General features: G+C 36.1%; 4 protein-coding genes across 7 annotated transcripts; 3 read left to right on the top strand and 1 right to left on the bottom strand.

Moving 5' to 3' along the window:
• The first annotated feature begins 2685 nt into the window (after positions 1-2685).
• On the top strand, positions 2686-6327 carry LOC147558097 (uncharacterized). The gene is made up of 4 exons (XM_086659646.1): positions 2686-3193; positions 3939-4145; positions 4268-4419; positions 5360-6327. Exons 2-4 carry the CDS (start codon positions 3965-3967, stop codon positions 6143-6145), a joined length of 1119 nt encoding a protein of 372 aa, XP_086515772.1. The 5' UTR covers positions 2686-3193; positions 3939-3964; the 3' UTR covers positions 6146-6327.
• Positions 6328-7454: 1127 nt separating this feature from the next.
• Positions 7455-11195, top strand: LOC147558096 (uncharacterized). Its single transcript, XM_086659645.1, has 4 exons — positions 7455-7790; positions 8669-8876; positions 8999-9150; positions 10090-11195. Exons 2-4 carry the CDS (start codon positions 8696-8698, stop codon positions 11029-11031), a joined length of 1275 nt encoding a protein of 424 aa, XP_086515771.1. The 5' UTR covers positions 7455-7790; positions 8669-8695; the 3' UTR covers positions 11032-11195.
• Positions 11196-12985: 1790 nt separating this feature from the next.
• LOC147558095 (factor of DNA methylation 1-like) lies at positions 12986-16629 on the top strand. 4 transcript variants are annotated; one of them, XM_086659643.1, is made up of 7 exons: positions 12986-13220; positions 13854-14064; positions 14167-14372; positions 14499-14549; positions 15359-15580; positions 15768-15992; positions 16166-16629. In XM_086659643.1, exons 2-7 carry the CDS (start codon positions 13884-13886, stop codon positions 16403-16405), a joined length of 1125 nt encoding a protein of 374 aa, XP_086515769.1. In that variant the 5' UTR covers positions 12986-13220; positions 13854-13883; the 3' UTR covers positions 16406-16629. The 4 variants fall into 4 exon arrangements, with proteins under 4 accessions (XP_086515769.1, XP_086515767.1, XP_086515766.1 ...); XM_086659641.1 differs by having other exon boundaries at positions 14478-14549; XM_086659642.1 differs by having other exon boundaries at positions 13012-13537; positions 13612-14064; positions 14478-14549.
• Positions 16630-17624: 995 nt separating this feature from the next.
• Positions 17625-19180, bottom strand: LOC147558094 (expansin-A4-like). Its single transcript, XM_086659644.1, has 3 exons — positions 18956-19180; positions 18511-18829; positions 17625-18246 (listed from the first exon to the last, which is right to left on the bottom strand). Exons 1-3 carry the CDS (start codon positions 19101-19103, stop codon positions 17937-17939), a joined length of 777 nt encoding a protein of 258 aa, XP_086515770.1. The 5' UTR covers positions 19104-19180; the 3' UTR covers positions 17625-17936.
• Positions 19181-19524: the final 344 nt, after the last annotated feature.

Here is a 19524-nt window from a genome sequence, read left to right as displayed (position 1 = left end):
GAGACTTACATATGCCTTCGAGTTGTTTAGATAACTTCATGATGGAATCATTGACTTGATCGAATCGATGATTGATATTGTCGAATTTTTCCATATTTTCCTTCTTGTAACTTTCGAAAGCTTCTTCCAATTTTGTAATCGAGGATAACTTCTTGTTGATGTTGTCCCATTCGGAGGCAAAACTTGGTGTCTTCTCTTTGATTGTTGTAGTAGGAACGGTAGGATTAACCATTGTGATTGGTTAAAAAAAATGGCTCTGAATACCACTTGATGTAGACGCAGCGGAATTAACGAAAAACAATAAAATAAACTAAGAACAATAAAGAAAACGATAAAATAAACTAAAATTCTTAATAACTTCAATGGTTTTTCTCTTCAAGGTGAATAATAACATAGACTAGATCTCCTTTTATAAGATAATAAACCTTCCTAGATAGACTCAAACTAGGATTCCTAAAATAATAAACTACTCAAACATAGAAACTTTAAAAATAAAGAAATATCAAATTAAAGTAACTTCTCCTATACTAAATAGACTACTATTATGACCAAATAGGATGTGGGCACGCGTGGACGTGGGCCCACACGTCTATGCGCCTGCATCACTGGGCTTCGAAGAACAAATCAACTTCCAATTATTGATATGAAGAGTTATTTGTCTTCCCCACCAAAAAGACTTCTGAAGATCTCAATGCGTTTGCAAATTCCTTTAGAGATTGCATAACACTACACTGGTAAAGGGGGGCGACTGCTGCTATTGTCAAGAAGAAACAAATCGGCCAGCTTGAGACATAAATTTGTTCTGTCATTTTGTAAGTTTGTTATGGATGGAATCAATTAATTGAGAGAACATCAAAATTTTACGCTTATCTATGTGAAGCTGAACACCCAAATATTTATCAAATAGAGAATTGATTTTGACTTTTATACGATGGGCAATTCTCTTTAATTTAGGATGAGAATTTTGAGAGAAGAAAATACTAGATTTGTTAAAATTTATCATTTGCCACTGATGAATCACAAAAAGAAGAAATAATTTCTTTGAACTTAATAATATCTTCTAACGAGTTTTTGCCAAAAAATTATGCAGTTATCAGCGAAAAGGAGGTGATGAATATTAAGATTCAGAGACTCCAAAGACTCCATAAGGAATTCCATGAAAAATTTATCTAATATTGCTGAGGATAAGAGACGGCTGAGACCTTCCATAGCTAAGATGAACAAAAAAGAGGAGGACGGGTCCTTGGAGAAGCCCGCGAGAAGGGAAAAAAGTTGGACTGTCGTTAATGAAGATAACTGTTGATGGAGTAGAGATACAAGCTGCTGCGAGATTACACCAATGAGAGGAGAAATTTAATTGTTTGAAAATAGTAAATAGAAAGGAACATTCGACTTTATCAAAAGCCTTAGACAAGTCTAGTTTAAGACCAAAATAATTCTTATTACCATTTAACTTTTTGAAAGAATGAAGTAGTTTACGAGCAATGAGAATGTCATCTGTAATTTGTCGACCCGGAAGAAAAACAGATTGGAAAGGGTGACGGATATCATTAAGACATGGCTTGAGACGATCAACCAAAATCGTAGTGATAATCTTGGAAGTAGTATTAAGCAGACTAATTTGTCTAAAATTTGTCGGGGATTAAAGAGATCTAGATTTAGAAAGTAAGAAAATATGAGTACGATCACAATTTGGGAAATGATAGAAGTACTGAAAAATTCTTGGGCCATATGAATGAGATTAGTTTCAATTGTTTCCCAATTCGCTTGGTAGAAGAAAGGGTTATAACCATCCAGTCTTGGGGGCGAATCTTTTTTTTTTTGTTTTTTGAGTTAAACCAAAATTTCATTCATAAGTAGGAATTCTATCCAATACTTTACATGGTTTTGAGACTTTTGACTCCTTTGAATATAACATGGATTTACTAAGATAAATTACAACATGAAACATACAAAAGTAAAGACAAGATGAAGGAAAATGAATGCAAAAACAAAACAAAAAAACCCTAAGGCCATGTTTGGTGCGCGGGAATGGAATGTGATTCCCAGGAATCACATTCCCGTAACTTGATCCCTAGGAATCAGATTATTGTAGTTTGACCTTTGGTTTGACCAGAAATGAGAATTTGATTCTTGACATATTCCTAATTAGGTGTTTGGTTCGTATAGGAATAGGAATGTAAATATTTGTAAAAGTTCACTTTTACCCTTACTTAAACTACATAAAATACACATCAACTTTTTTTTTTGTATAAAATATACACATCAACTTTGTTATATATTAAAATCAACATTATTTTTTCAAATTCGTAGATATGAAATAATAACACGATACATCAAAGGTTTAGAATTTAAAGATAATAAATAAATGTCTTAATAAAAATTTATCTAAAATAAAATTTTGTTCGTAAACCTAAATAGAAATTTATCTAAAATTAAATTTTGTTCATAAACATAAATAGTACTTATTAATACTAGATCCTACAAAAAATAAAATTGGTAATTCAATATTTTGTTAAGGATATATTTGTCAATAAATATTAATATATGTGATTCTGGGGGGAATGAGAATCACAAACCCACCTCCCTTTTGGGTTTGCTATTACCCTTTTTGTGGGAATCACATTCTCGCGCCCACACCATTTCTGTGAGCCAAATAATGATCTGGAATGTGATTTTCACGCCATTCCTTCGCGCCAAACATGACCTAAAAGTCACAAAGAAAAAGATCCTAATTTATTTTTCTTTCAACCGATAGAATGCTTTCAGTGGCCGGATGCCCGGATCCATGTGAAGACCGAGCGGTCGTAATTTTATAGAGAGCAGGGACAATTTGGGTATATACCTGCTTTAATTTCTTCCTTTATTTTTTTTTTAATTTGGGGACGTTGGGCAAGAAAGGGAGAGAGTTTCGACTTCTCAAATCGACAACAGCGAGGAGGAGCCGTGCAGCAAGTAAAGTGACCAACTGGTACTAGGGTTTATCTTTGATCTCCACTTTCTCTCTCAAGTATTTCTGGTTAGGGTTTCAAGTTGAACTTTCTCTCAAATCTTTCTCAAAGTCGACAACAGCATTGAGCCGAGCTGCCAAGCAATTAGGGTTTTTTTTTCTTAAATCTTCACTCCCTCTCTCAAGATTCGGTTCAACTTTCAATTTTGGAATACTCAAACGTTGGGGATATCCACATTTCTGGTGAGTACTGAATACTTGATTTGATTCTAACCCCTTTTAAGATGTTGATCAAGAAATTGATGAGTCTCTTTGAAAATTATGGAGATGGTTAAGGTTTAACCCCAACTGTGATGAAATTTGAAGGTTGAAATTGCAAATTAAAGACTTCAATGTTCAATCAATTGATGATTATGATCTTATGAACTATGATTCTTACTTTTCTATAATTATGAATCTTAGATAAGTTCAAATTTTCTTAATTAGACGATGATCGTTTGTTTATTGATGGTTATGATTTATGAATTGTGATTCTTAAGTTCTTGTAAGCTATAGTTCTTAGATAAGTTCAAGTTTTGTTTACGAGTTGATGTTCGTTTGTTGATTGATGGTTGTTACCGCTAGAAATAACCTTTAAATAACACTTTTACATGTATAACATGTATCATAGGTGGAAATTGGGAATTAAAGACGTCTAAAAGAACTGGTTATTTGGAGTTGGATCAGTGTACTGTTGAGATTAATAAACTTGGATCAATGATTCATGTAGTTTCTGTTACCCGAAGAGTAATGAATCTGATTAATGTCTTTGTAATGAATTCTCATGTGTTAATGTTATGAACAACCTAGAGCATTATGAAGAATTGTTTTTTTTTGAGTAAATGAAGAATTGTTGTTATAATCATTTTCAGCTGCCTCAAAGAATTGTTGTTACTTCTACCCACATTTGATATTTTCTTTCTGACTTTTATCGTTGTTTCTTATATAGTTTATCGTATATAATTTCGCACAAATATGGAAAGTGAAATGCTTGATGAATTAGGAGAAAAGAATGAGCTTCTTAGTTATATAGAAAAAGAAGTTGATGCGAAAAATGGAAGGTTAGGGTTCATGAGAAAAAGATATAACGTCCTTTCTGCAGAACTTAGTAAGATGAAGGAGGAGAAGGATAAGCAAAATCAAATTTATATTGAAGGTATTCTATCTGGTTACACTTTACGTTTTAATGGCACTTTTACTAAACGTGCTATGTTTTTTAACGAAAACAATGTATGAATCTTTATTGATTTTGCTCTTATGGTTTTATTTCTTCTTCAGAAAAAAGGAAACTGCAGTTAGTTGCAGATGAGTATGAGAAGTTACAGAGAGCATTTGATTCTAAAAGCAAAGAACTAGAGAATAAAGCTAAAGAAATCGAGAAACTTGAAGCCCAAATTGTTCTCGATCAAAAGGAGCTTTCTCAATTAAAGGTTAAGACACTTTTCCATTTTAAATCGTTTCCCCTTAAAGCATCATTTGTTATTCGATATTATTTTTGAGAAGATATTGTTTGGACTCGGCGACATCTAGTCAGTCATCTTACTTGTGCCCACCTTGTCAAATTGGCATTCATTAAGGCTATTGAAGCTATTCTTTCACTTTAGTCTCAAGACTCCTGCCTTAATAGCCCCAAACACAGGGCCGACCCAAGCGTGCCCGAAGTGTAGATGTAATTGGGGCCTTCCCACGAACCACACTCTCAACCTGAATACTACAACAAGAAGTTCTATAGATGCCCCCAGTTTTGTAAAAAGCGCCACTCACCCATTTGACTGTGATCAATCTCGGTTAAACGAGATTCCAAAGGCTCCCCTCGTTGCTGGTGCTACTAAAGCTATGTTGTAAGTTCTATTTTCTCACATCTTGCTCATTTTCTTTCTAAAATCTATACTTAGAGATCAACAAACTCAAATCCCTAAGTCCCACCTGTACCACTACTGATAGGGGCCATTATCCACCCCTTTGAACAAAGTCATCACTTCGACATTTGTACATTCTTTATTGTTTTGTCTTCTTCCATATCTAAACAAGAAAAGTTGCAAAATCTCAATGGAAGGAAGTCTTGAAAAAAAGGGGGATGTATCCCTAAGAACTTCAAAACCAGTTTCTCGGCATGTTCCCATCTTGAAAGAGGTATAAACATCCTCATGATATTATTTTTGTAATGTTTTAATTAGTTACTGGTTGTGCTTCACAAAAAACTTTTTCGGAACGTATGTACGGACTGATGCGATCGTCCAAATGTGCGTTCCCCAGTTTGACTCCACCGATTTCGGTGGGGACGATCCGACACATGAATCCAAAGTCAAATTGACTTCGCAAGAGATGGCCCCTCTGCATACTTATTCTTTTTTTGCCCTTTTTCTGCAGAACGTAGAGGACGACTTGCCTTTGACAGATTCTCGAGATTTTGGAGGGGTTTGTAACGAAAACAAGTGTAATGCCGAAGTTGAGAGCACTCCCCAACTTATTCTTCAAACATCCCATCCAGGCACTCCTCAAGGCACCCCAGAACAAGAACCCAAAGAGGAGAGTTTAAGTGTAAGTGTGAGTCCATATGACGAAAGTGTAGTAACTATTGACTTCGGTGAATATTTTCAGACAGAGGAGGTATTTGAATCACGAGACAAACTTATATGTTGGGCAAAAGAAATTGGAAAAAGACACATGTTTGTGATTATGATAGGTAAGTCAAGTACCGGGACGGGTAATGAGAAACCAAGGTTAGAGTTATGTTGTGAAAGGAGTGGAGAACCTCGTTCACATGTCAAGAAGACAAAGCAATCACTCGAAAGGAAAAGGAAAAGGAAGCCAACTATAAAGTGCAATTGTCCGTTCAAACTCAAAGGAATACCGGGAGATGATGGCACATGGAAGGTTAAAGTAGTGTCTGGATTCCATAACCATGAATTAGCTAAAGGTAGAAGTAGGATGAATAGTGAAGAGAAAATTATTGTGGAAAACCTTGTGAAGCTTGGTATGAGTCCACGTCAAATTCTTTCACAACTACATGAGAAATTCGATGATAATAACTCGACAGTGAAAGCCATATACAATGTACAATCAAGGTTACGTCGTAAAAACAACGAGGAACCTGATGGAGCCCATCAAATTGAAGAAGCCGAGAGGCCAAATGGGGAAGCCGACATCTCGTAATGGGATATTTTCTATTCGACCTGTTTTATTGCTATAAGTTGCACCAGAAAATGTATAACAACTTAGGAATTACTTTATTTTAGGTTTCTTATTTGCCCAACAAGTAGATTAAAACTTTAACCCTGTATTTAGTTCTGATTTCTTCATCAATTGAATATTAAACAAAGAACTTTGGTTGTGTATCTCCTCTAGTATCTTCTTTTCAGTTTTTACTTCCTAGTCATTATAGTTTTAATTATGGTGTCCTTGGTGTCATCGACCTGGTTCAGCGATGCCTTAGCGCCTTCTATGTTTTGTTCATTCAGAGTAATATACTTCATTATTGCCGATGTTGAAACCTAGAACTTAGCCCAGTCAGTGCTACAGGCACACTCAAATCTGTCCGGTTATTAATTAAGGGCCAATATCGAGATTATTAAAACTCCTTATAATCTATAGGAACTAATGAGAATTTATCGATATTGCCATCAGATGAGAAGAAAGGCCAAAAGGAGAGAATTGAAAACAACCTCTTATTGGGATCAAGCGGTTTTAAGAGCCAGAGGAGGGGCTATTTCGAGACGTGTTGTGATCGTCTAAGGAGATGGGAGATCTGTTGAGTTATGCTCATTGCTGAAACATGATATAACAAATTCAGAATGGCACCACTTCAAATTCGGAAAGCTTCGTGTATGTAATCAATCTCTAGATATATCGTTGGATTTAACGTTACACCTTGTCTTAATTCCGATCATACTTTATAACTAAGAAATATAAAGATTGAGAAAGGCAAATAATAATAATAGACGAAAGGTGATGAAAAACTAAAAGAACCTGAAACTTGAATTAGGTTAAAGAGCATATGAAGAAAATAAGTCAATAATGTTGGATCAGGTGAGTCCATCAATTAGCATTATTAATGAAAAATCATTATAGTTAACCCTGAAATTATTGCAACAACATATCCCTCCCACACGGTGCCCATAAAATTTTATCCCATTTTCTTTTTTGGAAATTGACTACGATCTACTATAGTCATTACATTGACATTGATACATCAAAGATGTGATAAACACGATTACTGCTGAATACAAACTCTTACAAAGAACGAGCCTATAGTCCAACTAAACTATGACTTAAAGCTCAACAACATTATTTATGCCATAATAATCCCAAATTCAATAATTTGAAGAGATTCCACCTTCTCTGAGGATCGAACTCGGTACCTCCAGGGACCTTTGGATATATGTCAACACATTGGACCACTTGGGGAACCAATTGTTGACTATGTGGAGTATGGTCAATTTGGGTATTTCACCTGCTTTGATTTTTTTTTTCTTTTTTTTTTATTATTTTATTTTATTTGGGGACGTCGGGTAACAAAGGGAGAGAGTTTCAACTCCTCAAATTGACAACAGAGACGAGGAGCCGATCAAAGCAAGCAACTAGTACTAGGGTTTATCTTTAATCTCCACTTTCTCTCTCAACGATTTCTGGTTAGGGTTTCAAGTTGAACTTTCTCAGAAAAAAAAAGTTGGCAACAGCAATGAGCCGAGCTGCCGAGCAATTAGGGGTTTTTCTTAAATCTTCACTTTCTCTCTCAAGATTCAGTTGAACTTTCAATTTTGGAATACTTCAACGTTGTTGGGGGGTATTCACATTTCTGGTGAGTACTCAGATATTTGATTTGATTCAAAACCATTTTGGTGTGTAATTTGTAAAAGATTCTGAAAAATCTGAATGGTCTAACACATATAGATAATTGAGCCTCAATCCTTAGGTCTTAGATAATTTTCCATCCCCTTTTAAGAAATTCATTAAGAAACTGATGAGTCTCTTTGAGAACTGTTTAGTGAAATTCCTCTTTTTTAAGTTTTTGTTTGCAGACCACTCAGAAGGTTAGAAATTGCAAATTAAAGACTTCAATGTTCAATCGCTTGTCGATTGGCATTGTTTACTAATTAATTTTGGTTTATTTGATTGTCAATTGATATTGTTTGATGTTTGATTCATGTTTAAATTATTTTAGTCAGAAAATTTACATAAATGTGAGATGCATCGTTAAGAATGTTTTGTTATCACTAGAAATTACCGTGAAATTAAAGCTTAGCCTCGTCGAAGTTGAAATCCCGGCTCCGCCTGTGGTTGCTAGTTGCTTTATTTTCGTTACTCTTATATAGAAACTTAACTTTTAGGGTTTTATGCAAGAAAATATCTATTTGGGTAAACATCATTTCTCATCAAAATAATTGTTCGAATTGCTAGCTGTAGCTCTTCTCTTACCTATTATTCTAGGATTTAGACTTTAGGGTTAGTTTGTTTACCTTCCGCGGGATGAGTAGAAATTGGGAATAAGATCAGTCTGCTTTTGAGATTAATGAACTTGATTCAACGATTCTCGTAGTTTCTGTTACCCAAAGAGTAATGAATTTGATCACTGTCTTCGTCATTTGTAACCACAGATCTGTTTTTTATTTTTAAGGGTTCACTTGTACCCACATTTCATATTTACTTTCTGACGGTTATTGTTGTTTCCTTATACAGTTTTATTGTATATATTTTCGCACGGAGATGGAAAATGAAACGCTTGATGAATTAGGGGAAAAGAGTGAGCTTCTTAATTATATGGAAAAAGAAGTTGATGCGAAAAATGGAAGGTTAGGGTTCATGAGAAAAAGATATAACCTGCTTTCAGCAGAACTTAGTAAGATAAAGGAGGAGAAGGATAAGCAAAATCAAGTTTATATTGAAGGTATTCTATCTAGTTACACTTTACGTTCTAATGGCGCTTTTGTTAGATCGTGCTATGTTTGAGCAAAAACATTTTATGAATCTTCATTGATATTTTCGCTCATGGTTATCTTTCTTCTTCAGAAAAAAAGAAACTGCAATTAGTTGCATCTGCGTATGAGAAGTTACAGAGAGCGTTTGATTCTAAAAACAAAGAAGTAGAGGGTAAAGCTAAAGAAATTGAGAAACTTGAGGCCCAAATTGCTCTCGATCAAAAGGAGCTTTCTAAATTAAAGGTAAAGATACTCTTGTTTTCCATTTGAAATCGGCACCTCATAAAGAATCATGTGTTATTTGATCTTCTTATGAGAAAATATTGTTTGACTTCTACTCAATCTTTTCCAAGCTACATCTGGTCAGTCAACTTACTTCTGCTCACCTTCTCAACTTGGTTTTCATAAAGGCTATTGAAGCTATTCTTTCACTTTACTCTTGAGACTCCAGCCTTTATAGCCCCAGACAGCAGGGCCGACCCAAGCGTTTTGTGTGCCCAAAGCGCAGATGAGATTGGGGCCCTCACACGAACCACTCTCTCAACCTCGAAATGACAACAGGAAGTTCTATACATTTGCCCCATTTTTGTTAAAAGCGCCCCTCACCCATTTGACTTTAGTCAATCTCGGTTTACCGGGATTCCAAAGGTTCCCCTCAAGGTACTACAAAAGCCATGTCGTAGGTTTTGTTTTTTCACGTCTCGCCCTCTTTCTTTTTAAAACCTAAACCTAGAAATCGACAAACTCAAATTTCTAAGCACCTCCATCAGCCACCCCTCTGAACGAAGTCATCACCTCGACATTTGTACATTTTCTGTTGTTTTGTCTTCAAGAAAACTTGTAAAATCACTATGGAAGAAAGCTCTAGAAAAAAGGGGGATATATCAAGAGGGACTTCAAAACCAGTTTCTTGACATGATCTTATTCTGAAAGAGGTATAAAAATCCTCATGAGATTATTTTATGTTTTAATTAGTTATCGGTTGCACTTCACAAAAAAAGAACTTTTTTGGGAACTTATGGACAGACTGGTGCAGTAGTCAATTTGCATTTCTCAGTTTGACTCCACTGATTGTGTAACATAAAATCGGTGGGAACGATAAGACATGAATTTAAAGTCAAATCGACTTTGCCATAGTTCATCCCCTGCATACTTATTGTTTTCTTTTCCCTTTTTATGCAGAACGTAGAATATGACATGCCTTTGACAGATTGTCTTGGAGAGCTTTGTAATGAAAACAGATGTCATGCCGTAGTTGAAAGCAACCCTGAAGTTATCCCTCTGGCATCCCAGAAAGACACTCCTCAAGGCACCCAAGAACAAGAATCGAAAGAGGATAATATAGATCCAGATGATAAGAGTTTAGTAACTATTGATTTTGGTGAATATTTTCAGACAGAGGAGGTGTTTGAATCACGAGACAAACTTATATGCTGGGCAAAAGAAATTGGAAGAAGACACATGTTTGTGGTTATGATAGGCAAGTCAGCTGCCAGAACCAGTAGTTCGAGACCAAGGTTACAGCTATGTTGTGAAAGAGGTGGAGATTATCGTTCACATGTCAAGAAAACAAACCAACCACTTGAAAGAAAAAGGAAAAGGAAGAGAAACACCACAAAGTGCAATTGTCCATTCAAACTCAAAGGAATACCGAGTGATGATGGCACATGGAAGGTTAAAGTAATATGTGGGTACCATAACCATGAATTGGCTAAAGGTAGAAGTAGGATGAATTGTGAAGAGAAAATTATTGTTGAAAACCTAGTTAAAATTGGTATGAATCCACGTCAAATTCTTTCACAACTACATGAGAGATTTGATGATAATAACTCCACCGTGAAAGCCATATACAATGTACAATCAAGGTTACGTCGAAGCAACACCGAGGAACTTAATGGAGCTCATAAAGTTGAAGAAGTCGAATCTCTTAAAGTTGAAGAAGCCCAGAGGCCAAATGAGGAAGCCGAGAGGCCAGATAAGGAAACCGATAGGCCAAATGAGAGAGCCGAGAGGCCAGATAAGGAAAGCGATAGGCCAAATGAGGAAACCGATAGGCCAAATGAGAAAGCCGAGAGGCCAGATAAGGAAACCGGTAGGCCAAATGAGGAAGCCGACATCCCTTAATGGGATACTTCTATTTTACCTGTTCTATATGTTAGGTTTCTTATTTGCTTAACAAGTAGATTAAAACTTTTACCCTGTATTTAGTTGTGAGTTCTTCATCAATTGAATATTAACCAAGGAACTTCGGTTGTATATCTCCTTTTTTAACTTCTTTCTGTTTTTTACTGTCCGCTCTTTATAGGTTTGATTAAGGTACCCTTGGCTACGTCCTGGTTCGGCATACGGCCCTGGCTAAGCGCCTTCCTTCATTGACTTTACACATTTCTTCATGTGTTCGCTGTTGTTTCTATGCTTTGTTCATTCAGAGTAATGTACTTAATTATTGCGGATGAGCTTCTACGAACTGTACGGTATTATTTGCAATTCTGAGGCTCATTCCTCAGCACTGCTCCAGGCTGCTGAGGTGTTCTGAAGCTATTCTTAGTCTCGACAGCCGCCTTAACCTTCTTCGATCATTACCTAAAACATTCTCTCTTGATTTTGCATATTTTGATCCTTTCAGTCCCTTCAATTAAGAAACTATTGTCAATATCCAGACGACTAAAGCTTCTTTTCATAGCCTACATGTACTACTTAAGCTAACAATATATAGATATTGCCATCAGATGATAAGGAAGGCCAAAAGGACAGGAGAATTTCTAGGATGAGAGCATATAATAAGTGGAAATACTTTGATTGTTCAAAGAGGGATGAACTACTAGAGGCCCAGCTAGGGTTGCTCTTGTAATGTACCATGGTTGGTATTTAAACAGGTCCTACATAAAAATATTACTTTCTCAATCCTTAAGAATGAGTACGGAATTCTCTCTTATTTCCAATCATACTTTATAACTAAGAAATATAAACATTGAGAAACACAGGTAGTAATAGATGAAGATGATGAAAAACTAAAACAACCTGAAACTTGAATTGGGTTAGAGAGCATATGAAGGACAAAAGTAGACAATGGTGGAAACACGAGACTCTACGGATAATGGACTGTTTCTTTTTTTAATGGTTCAGCGTGTGCCTCGTACCCTTGACCTCTAAGGTGAAAGATTATATCTCTTACCACTCCAACCAAGGGTTGTTGGCGCAAATTAAACTGTTGTATTGTGCTTCTCTAGTAACAATTTAGCCTTGAAGTCTTACCATCTTCGATCTGTATCTGTTATTGGAACTTATCTTGCCACTCCTTTATGGACTGTGTTGGTGCTCTTCTTGCTTTTAATGTCTATGGTTAATTACATCTTCAAACACTTTTTCCTAGGAAATGTCATTCAATGACTTGGTTCATTAGGTTAGTGTGTTAATTTCACGATGGCAGCCAATGTTCTGGATATCCTTATTTCCACTACTTGTACAGTTATACTTAATAATTGGGTTGTTCGGTTTTCTTGCCGAACCGAATCGAAGAGTGATCTGTTCGGTCCACAAATCCATTGGTCTGGTTCGACTTGATGTGGTCCGGGCGATTGAATCGGTTTTTACTCACCCTAATTTAGACGGTAATTATGTGTCGAAATTCAAATATAAGTTTAAATAAACAAAAGACAAAAAAACCTAAAAATCGAAAGTAGACACGGTTGATTTTTTTACTTTAGAGATTGACTACGATTTATATTAGTCATTACAAGATATTAATACATCTTCAGTATGTGATAAACACGATAACTAGCTAAATTAAATCAATAATTAAAGGGGTCTAAAATTCAACAAGATAAAACATGGGCCGAGAAATGTGGAGTATTTAGCAAATAGTTTTGATAGTACACGATCCATCTAAAGTCGTACACGTATACAACAAAATATGGGGTGACACATCCAACGGCGCAATACCTTTCCCGCACTTTTATACAACAAATCTTACTACCATAAGTACCACCACAAAATGAACGGTTTTCATATAGCCACGTATCTTAAGTGAACGGACAAGATGCGCATAAGAAATAGTGTTTTTTTCTCGTTGAAAGAAGCAGAGAAAAATAGTGGAATATTAGTAGTCATGTTTATGTTGGGGTGGAATAATTGTACGAAAGTTTGATTCTTCTTCCTTCTCTGTCTCTCCCAATTTCGATTCTTGTCTTTCTTCCATTCCAATCTTCTCTCATTTCTCTTCTTTCTCATTTTCTGGTTAAATTTTGCTTCTATCTATATGTGGCTTTTATTGGACTGACATTTTTAGGGTTTACTCGAGAGCAGAAGAAGATGTAATGTGGTTAAATAGCTTCTTCTTAATCAATAAATTATTAGTACTAACTGTTAATTGTTGCTTCTTTGTTTATTATTCTACTAGGGTTTATACTATAGAAGCTAAAAAGGCAGTGAAACTGGTGATTTGGAGTTTAACTAACCCCTTTGATTTTAAGATTAATACTACTAAAAAACTTGGATTAGTTATTGATTTGATCTCTGGGTATACCCAATTAGTTAGAATTCGACTATTGTCTAGGATTATTAGAATTTGATTTTCTTTTGCACTTAATGTGTTTGGAATAATAACCTAGAAGCATTTTGAAGAATTGTTGTGATCATGGGGTTGGCATATTTTCCCTCATTTATTTTAAAGTAGAGTAGTTTCTTATGGCATTCTAGGGTTAGTTTCCATGACTTTTAGGGTTTATTTCCATGGAGCATTTGTTCTCATGTAGTGTTTATGTGCTTATTGTTGTTCGTATGATGTAAAATCATGAATTTTAAGTTGTTTTGCTGCCACAATTGATACTTTACAAAAATAGTTGTTGTTTTGCTACCACAAGTGTCTGAATGTTCGAGTTTTAAGTTTCTTATTACTTGTATTCGGTTTCGTTATTTATGTTCTGGCTTTTATTGTTGTTTCTTAGATATTTTGTTAAATATTTATTCACACAAAGATGGCGGATGAAATCCTCGATGAATTAAGGGCAAAGAGTGAACTTGTTAATCATCTGGCTAAAGAAGTTGATTGGAAAAATGGAAGGTTAGGGTACATGGAGAAAAGGTGCGACCTGTTATCTGCCGAAATTAGTAAGATGAAAGAGGAGAAAGATAAGCAAAATCAAGCTTATGTTCAAGGTATACCAGATATCAGAGTAAGATGTTATTGTTTTATGTTTTTTTTTTTAACTCTTGGTGGTAGTTATTGACTGTTCATTGATGGTTTTCTTTCTTGTTCAGAAATAAGGAGACTGCATTTTACTGCATGTGAGTATGACAAGTTGCACCGAGAGTTAGATTCTAAAATCAAAGAATTTGAGCGTAAAGCTAAAGAAGTTGAGCAGCGTGAGGCTCTAATTGAGGAGCGTGAGGCTCATATTGAGGAGCGTGAAGGTCAAATTGAAGAGCGTGAGGCTCAAATTGAGGAGCGTCAGGCTCAAATTGAGGTGCGTCAGGCTCAAATTGAGGACCGTGAGGGTCAAATTGAAGAGCGTGAGGGTCAAATTGAAGTGCGTGAGGTTCAAATTGAGGAGCGTGAGGCTCAAAATGAGGAGCGTCAGGCTCAAATTGAGGATCGTCGGGCTCAAATTGAGCTTCAACAGAAGGAACTTTCTCAGTTAAAGGTACAAAGCGTCATTTCTTAATGTTTGGATCCTTTCTTTTCGAAAAAATATTGTTTCAACTTCTTATTCAATCTTACTCGAACCACGTGTGTTCGTTGTTCAAGCAACACATTCTCATCGCATCCTCAAATTGGTGTTAGAAGGCTATTGCAGCTAAATTTTCACTTTTAGACTGGGAGCTAATAGCCTATAGACTTGCTAGTGCCTAAGTTCCTTTTTTATTCTTATAATTTTGTTGTTTCTTTCTGCATTAGGCTGTCATTTCTATGTTTTGTTCATTTTTTTCCCATTCTTAAGTTTTTGAAAGAAAATCAACTAATTCCCGACCAGCTTTTAAAGTTTTCTTACGATATAAGTTGCGATTCTGAGACTTGATTCTTAATACTGTCTGAGGCTAACTTCGAGGAAATTAAGGATTTTCTTCTCAATCACTACCTTAGCCTTTTACTCATTATCTCAAACACTTAAAAACCACTCCTTGCTCCATAAATTATTTCCCCTTTCATCGTTATTGAAGATAAAGTGATGCATTTTCGCTTTTGGCCTATATCAATGAATGTCGGCATTTCAGAAAACATAATTTATTATCTAATTGGACTTCTCTCTTGTTCATTTCTAAGTTGATACAGTTATCTCGTGGTTGAACTTGATTTAAATATTCTATTTCGAGACAGAGTTATGCTTAACCATGTTTTAATTCTTCTCTAATAATTAGGGAACTAGTGTCAATAGCAAGATTGTAACAAGCTCCTTTTCTTTCCTAGTCTTGGAAACTACTCAACCTAACTATTTATCGATATTGCCATCAGGTGAAAAGGAAGGCCAAAATGATGCTAGGAAATTTCCCAGGATTAGAACATAAGCCAAGAGGAGATACTTTGACTATTGAATGGAAGACGAACGATTTAAGCCAAGAACTGGATGACAAAACAGATGAAATGGAAAGTCTTCTTGACCTCAATCAAGTCCTTATTCTCAAGGAACACAAAAGTAACCATGAGCTACAGGAGGCCCGGAAAGTTCTAATTGAGGTAATTTTTTCTCAAAAACTCGCATTCCTCGATACATTTTAGTTCGCTAGTCCACCTCTTCCATTTCGATGCAGTCTCTACCTATGAAATTGCAACCAAATCAGTATCCTATAGGCCTTGTATCAATTTTCCGAATGACGAAATCTATGCGAATATGTGATGCTTTCTGCTGATCAATACCATACAGGCTTTGGACGAGTATTGGGGTAACCATCGGAAACAAGCTCTTATTGGGATAAAGAGGTTGGGGGAGCTCGATCAAAAACCCTTTCGAGACTTGTGTGTGCAGAAGAAGGTCCCAGCTACCGAACGGGCCATGAGATCTGCTGAGTTATGCTCATTCTGGCAAGAGCATATATCAAATTCAGAATGGCACCCTTTTAAAAACAGCCTTGTCGACGGAAAGCTTCGAGTAAGTAGTCGATCTCTAGAAACATTCCAAAATCACTTTTTAATTTGTGTCATATCTACTATTATATTTTCTTCTTCTGACATGAGAATGGGTGTAGAAAAGTTTCTCATATTCTTCTCCCGAGTCCCGATAACATTTTATAACTTGAGAAATACGAATGTTGAGAAATGCAGGTAGTAATAGATGAAGATGATGAAAAACTGAAAGAGCTAAAACTTGAGTTCGGTGATAAAGTATATGATGCTGTAGTTACTGCTGTGATGGAGATAAATGAGTACAACGCCAGTGGAAGATATCCAGTTCGTGAACTTTGGAATTTTGAAGAAGGAAAGAAAGCTAGCTTGACGGAGGTAATCCTTTACATTCTGAAACAATGGAAGTCCCTTAAAAGTTTTAAGAAGCGAAGATCATAAATTCTAGGTAATACTGAAATTTTGTGAAAAGGCTAGAGTTCGAATCTTACTGTTTCTAAAAAAGTGATACTTAAACTTCAATCTCTATATATAGGTGCACACTCTGAGAACTTCTATTTACAATTAAAACTTCAAAATATGTTATTTTGTCCGTTCTTGTGTAATTGATTCTGTGAATATTTTGTTCAAATTGTGGTGAAAAAACAGATTAGTTTCTTGCCCAACTCTGAGTCTTTATTTCTTTTTTCCAATTTACCACTACTGATAGACATGAAACACCACATTATGTGGCTTCTAATTGGGCTTATAAATCTATCACAATCTAGATTAGAGTACATATATCAAGAATACTTGGTAATATTTTCAAGCAATTGTGGTTCCGAAGTGTAACCGTTTGATGGGCCCTAGCAGATGGTTGCAGATACTGGACTTTTAGGTTAGGTCATCAAACATCCCATGTTCAAACAACTTGAGGGAAAATTATTATGTACATTTTGCAGAGATGATAGGAATGAGAATAAGTAATGTTTGCTCTAGTTACTTAAAAAAAGAGAGAGGAAGGTATAGAAGAAAAGAAAAGAACTACTTTTGTTGCATAGTTTTAACCAAAAGAGTGAAAAAACAAAACAAAGTAAGCAGCCAAAACTAATTTAAATTTTGAAGATGACAACTTTGAGTATATATTCCTTTTGTGTGGTGGTGGTGGTGGTGGGGCAAGCTGGCCACCGGCAACTTGAGATTGTAAGGTCTTGTTAAGAGGAAGAAGCATCTCTATATCTTGGTTTAGGTTCTTTACCTTATCTCCTCCAGTCCTCCACCACCACCGAAAGTGGTGGTACTGGATTTAGTATGCAACAACAACCTTAAAAACAGACTAAATTCAAAGACAAACTTGTTTCTTTCTCTCGTATTGACTGGGAGAGCGTCCGAAACCTGAAAAATGGGCTCAAGGCATGTTTTCACCAATATCTACGCCTTTTTGGTGAGTTTGTGTGAACTAACACCAACATATATTTTTATCAGTTCGACTTACGCCTTAGCGTTAAAATCGAAATTATATACTAACATTTGAATAATGAAAGCTTTGTATTGCATTTGTAGACGGCCCAAAAGATCTTTTATGAAGTAAGACAAAATATAATTTAGACCCCTAATTGGGAAAACTTAACAAATTTTTCACTTTGGAAGTCCAAGACTATTATTAAGCAAAAGAAAGTAATGATACAAACTATATTACTATATCAATTCATATAGAAACTTTTAACTAAGTAATACATTCAAACTGCGGGCTACAAATTTTCTGCAACCACTTCAGTTTCTCTCTTCACCAACCCTTTTCCTTTTACAGTACCAAACCCCCCTCCCTCTCTCTCTCTCTCTCTCTCTTTCTCTCTCTAAAAAGTAAAAGATCAAATCACTTTCTCACTCATCCCCAGTTTCCATTTTTTCTTCTTACACTTCCCAAAACAAAAACTAAAATGGCGCCAATATCTATAAAAAAGAGGATTTAAGGCGGGAAATATTGATCTATTTAGACTCTGAAGTTCTTGCCAGTAAAAGTTTGACCAAATTGCCAATTACCGGGAGCAATATTATTTGAAGTAGAAGTACGACCGTCACTACCGGTAACCCGGAACGAAAGAGCCTGCCCTACTAAAATTGAATTTGATTGCCAATTTTGCCCCCAATTTCTACTCATACTCATCCACCCTGTATTTTCACCTTTAATACTAACACTTTGAATGTCTCCTGCTCCCGCCACGTTTGATACCAAAACCAAATTAAAATAACGGAATCCATTTATAGTAAATCTTATCCCTCCTTGTTTTCGGCACGGTATCCTGTTTAATTTAACAAAACGTTAAAACTGTGTTAAAATAACGTTTTCTAAGTTTAGTAAAATTCGGTAAAGAATTCTGTTTTTATTTTTAACCGTTTTTGTCTTTTAGTTAAAAAGTAGTCACGAAAAATCGTCTTGGATACTGTGTTTTAACATCCGAAAACGCGTGGGGTGATTTAATAGGTGGGCCATGGGGTTTGGGCCCACGGCCGACTCGTGGAACGGAATCTGAGAAATAGAGTCGGAGAAGATGATGAGAACTCACCGACGGTAAGAAACGGGGACAATTCCAGCTCTGTATTCAGCAATTTTGAGGAACATTGGCATGGCGAGATCGAAATGGGTACGAGGTGGGTTGCACCAACCACCATTATCAGAGGGTTGAGCGAAGTTTGGTGGGCAGAAATTGGTGGCGGTGACGAGAATGGATGGGTTTCCGGGAAGACACCATTCAGGGTCGTCGACACATTTGATCTCAAAACAAGCACCACAGCTTAACCCATTGTTAAATAGTGCAGTGCTTAAAGCTGCTGTGTTTACACCGTACCCTTGACTGTATAAATTCCCATATCCACAAGCTCCACCTGTAAAAAAAAAAGTTAGAGAGAGAAAGTTAGTCTATAAATAGAAAGTGAGCCTAGAGAGAGAGAGAAAATGGGGAAGAAGAGAGAGAGGGGAAAACAGAAAAGAGGGTGAATTTGTGTTCATACCCATAGTACCAGAGGCGTCGCTGCCTCCATAGAAGGTAGCATGAGCACTTTGCCAGTCGCCGCCGGTGTAGACGCCTGGGATTCTTGCGTGAACTAGTGTAAAAGATGAAAGTAGAGTGAGAATGCAGAATATACTGAAAATGGTCATTTGTGCAGAGGAAAATTGGTAAGTTATAGAGAGAGAGAGAAAGAAGAATGAGGGTGTAGGAGTGTAGGACTCCGAGGGGTGGAGAAAGAGAATAGGAAGGGTGGGGTATTTATTGAGGTTGTACTGGAGGACGTGTCATATGGTAGGGCCGTAGGTGTACTAATATTGTGATACCCTAGTTAATGCTATCTATCTTAAACTCACTTATCTTAACTAATTTTAAGGCCATCACATATTATATTTGGTTGTTTTCCAAATGATCCCCTCGTTTACATTAGGAGTAGTAGCAATACCTATATTGCTAGTCTAGCAGCTTTTGTTTCGGCTTCTATTGCCGATGAAGCAATAGTTAACTTTGTTGAAGTCGCCACGAACTCACCCTTTTCATTTCTATAAACTGCGGTTAGGGCTGTTTTTCTAT

Source organism: Eschscholzia californica, unplaced genomic scaffold (genome assembly GCF_041429995.1).
Source record: "Eschscholzia californica isolate CP2 unplaced genomic scaffold, dmEscCali1.0.p SCAF_2, whole genome shotgun sequence".
NCBI lineage: Eukaryota > Viridiplantae > Streptophyta > Magnoliopsida > Ranunculales > Papaveraceae > Eschscholzia > Eschscholzia californica.
Note: the sequence above shows the minus strand (reverse complement) of the source record. Positions and strands in the feature narration are given on the sequence as shown.

Bases quoted from the DNA above. Each gene is read 5' to 3' on its own strand.
- LOC147558094 (XM_086659644.1), bottom strand. From the start codon at position 19,103: ATGACCATTTTCAGTATATTCTGCATTCTCACTCTACTTTCATCTTTT. The intron at 18,830-18,955 runs GTATGAACACAA...TTTTTTTTACAG, and splicing joins CGACGCCTCTGGTACTATGG to GTGGAGCTTGTGGATATGGG. The intron at 18,247-18,510 runs GTGAGTTCTCAT...TAAATTAAACAG, and splicing joins GTCCCCGTTTCTTACCGTCG to GATACCGTGCCGAAAACAAG.
- LOC147558097 (XM_086659646.1), top strand. From the start codon at position 3,965: ATGGAAAGTGAAATGCTTGATGAATTAGGAGAAAAGAATGAGCTTCTT. The intron at 4,146-4,267 runs GTATTCTATCTG...TTTCTTCTTCAG, and splicing joins AAATCAAATTTATATTGAAG to AAAAAAGGAAACTGCAGTTA. The intron at 4,420-5,359 runs GTTAAGACACTT...CTTTTTCTGCAG, and splicing joins AGGAGCTTTCTCAATTAAAG to AACGTAGAGGACGACTTGCC.
- LOC147558096 (XM_086659645.1), top strand. From the start codon at position 8,696: ATGGAAAATGAAACGCTTGATGAATTAGGGGAAAAGAGTGAGCTTCTT. The intron at 8,877-8,998 runs GTATTCTATCTA...TTTCTTCTTCAG, and splicing joins AAATCAAGTTTATATTGAAG to AAAAAAAGAAACTGCAATTA. The intron at 9,151-10,089 runs GTAAAGATACTC...CTTTTTATGCAG, and splicing joins AGGAGCTTTCTAAATTAAAG to AACGTAGAATATGACATGCC.
- LOC147558095 (XM_086659640.1), top strand. From the start codon at position 13,884: ATGGCGGATGAAATCCTCGATGAATTAAGGGCAAAGAGTGAACTTGTT. The intron at 14,550-15,358 runs GTACAAAGCGTC...TATTGCCATCAG, and splicing joins AGGAACTTTCTCAGTTAAAG to GTGAAAAGGAAGGCCAAAAT. The intron at 15,993-16,165 runs GTAAGTAGTCGA...TGAGAAATGCAG, and splicing joins TTGTCGACGGAAAGCTTCGA to GTAGTAATAGATGAAGATGA.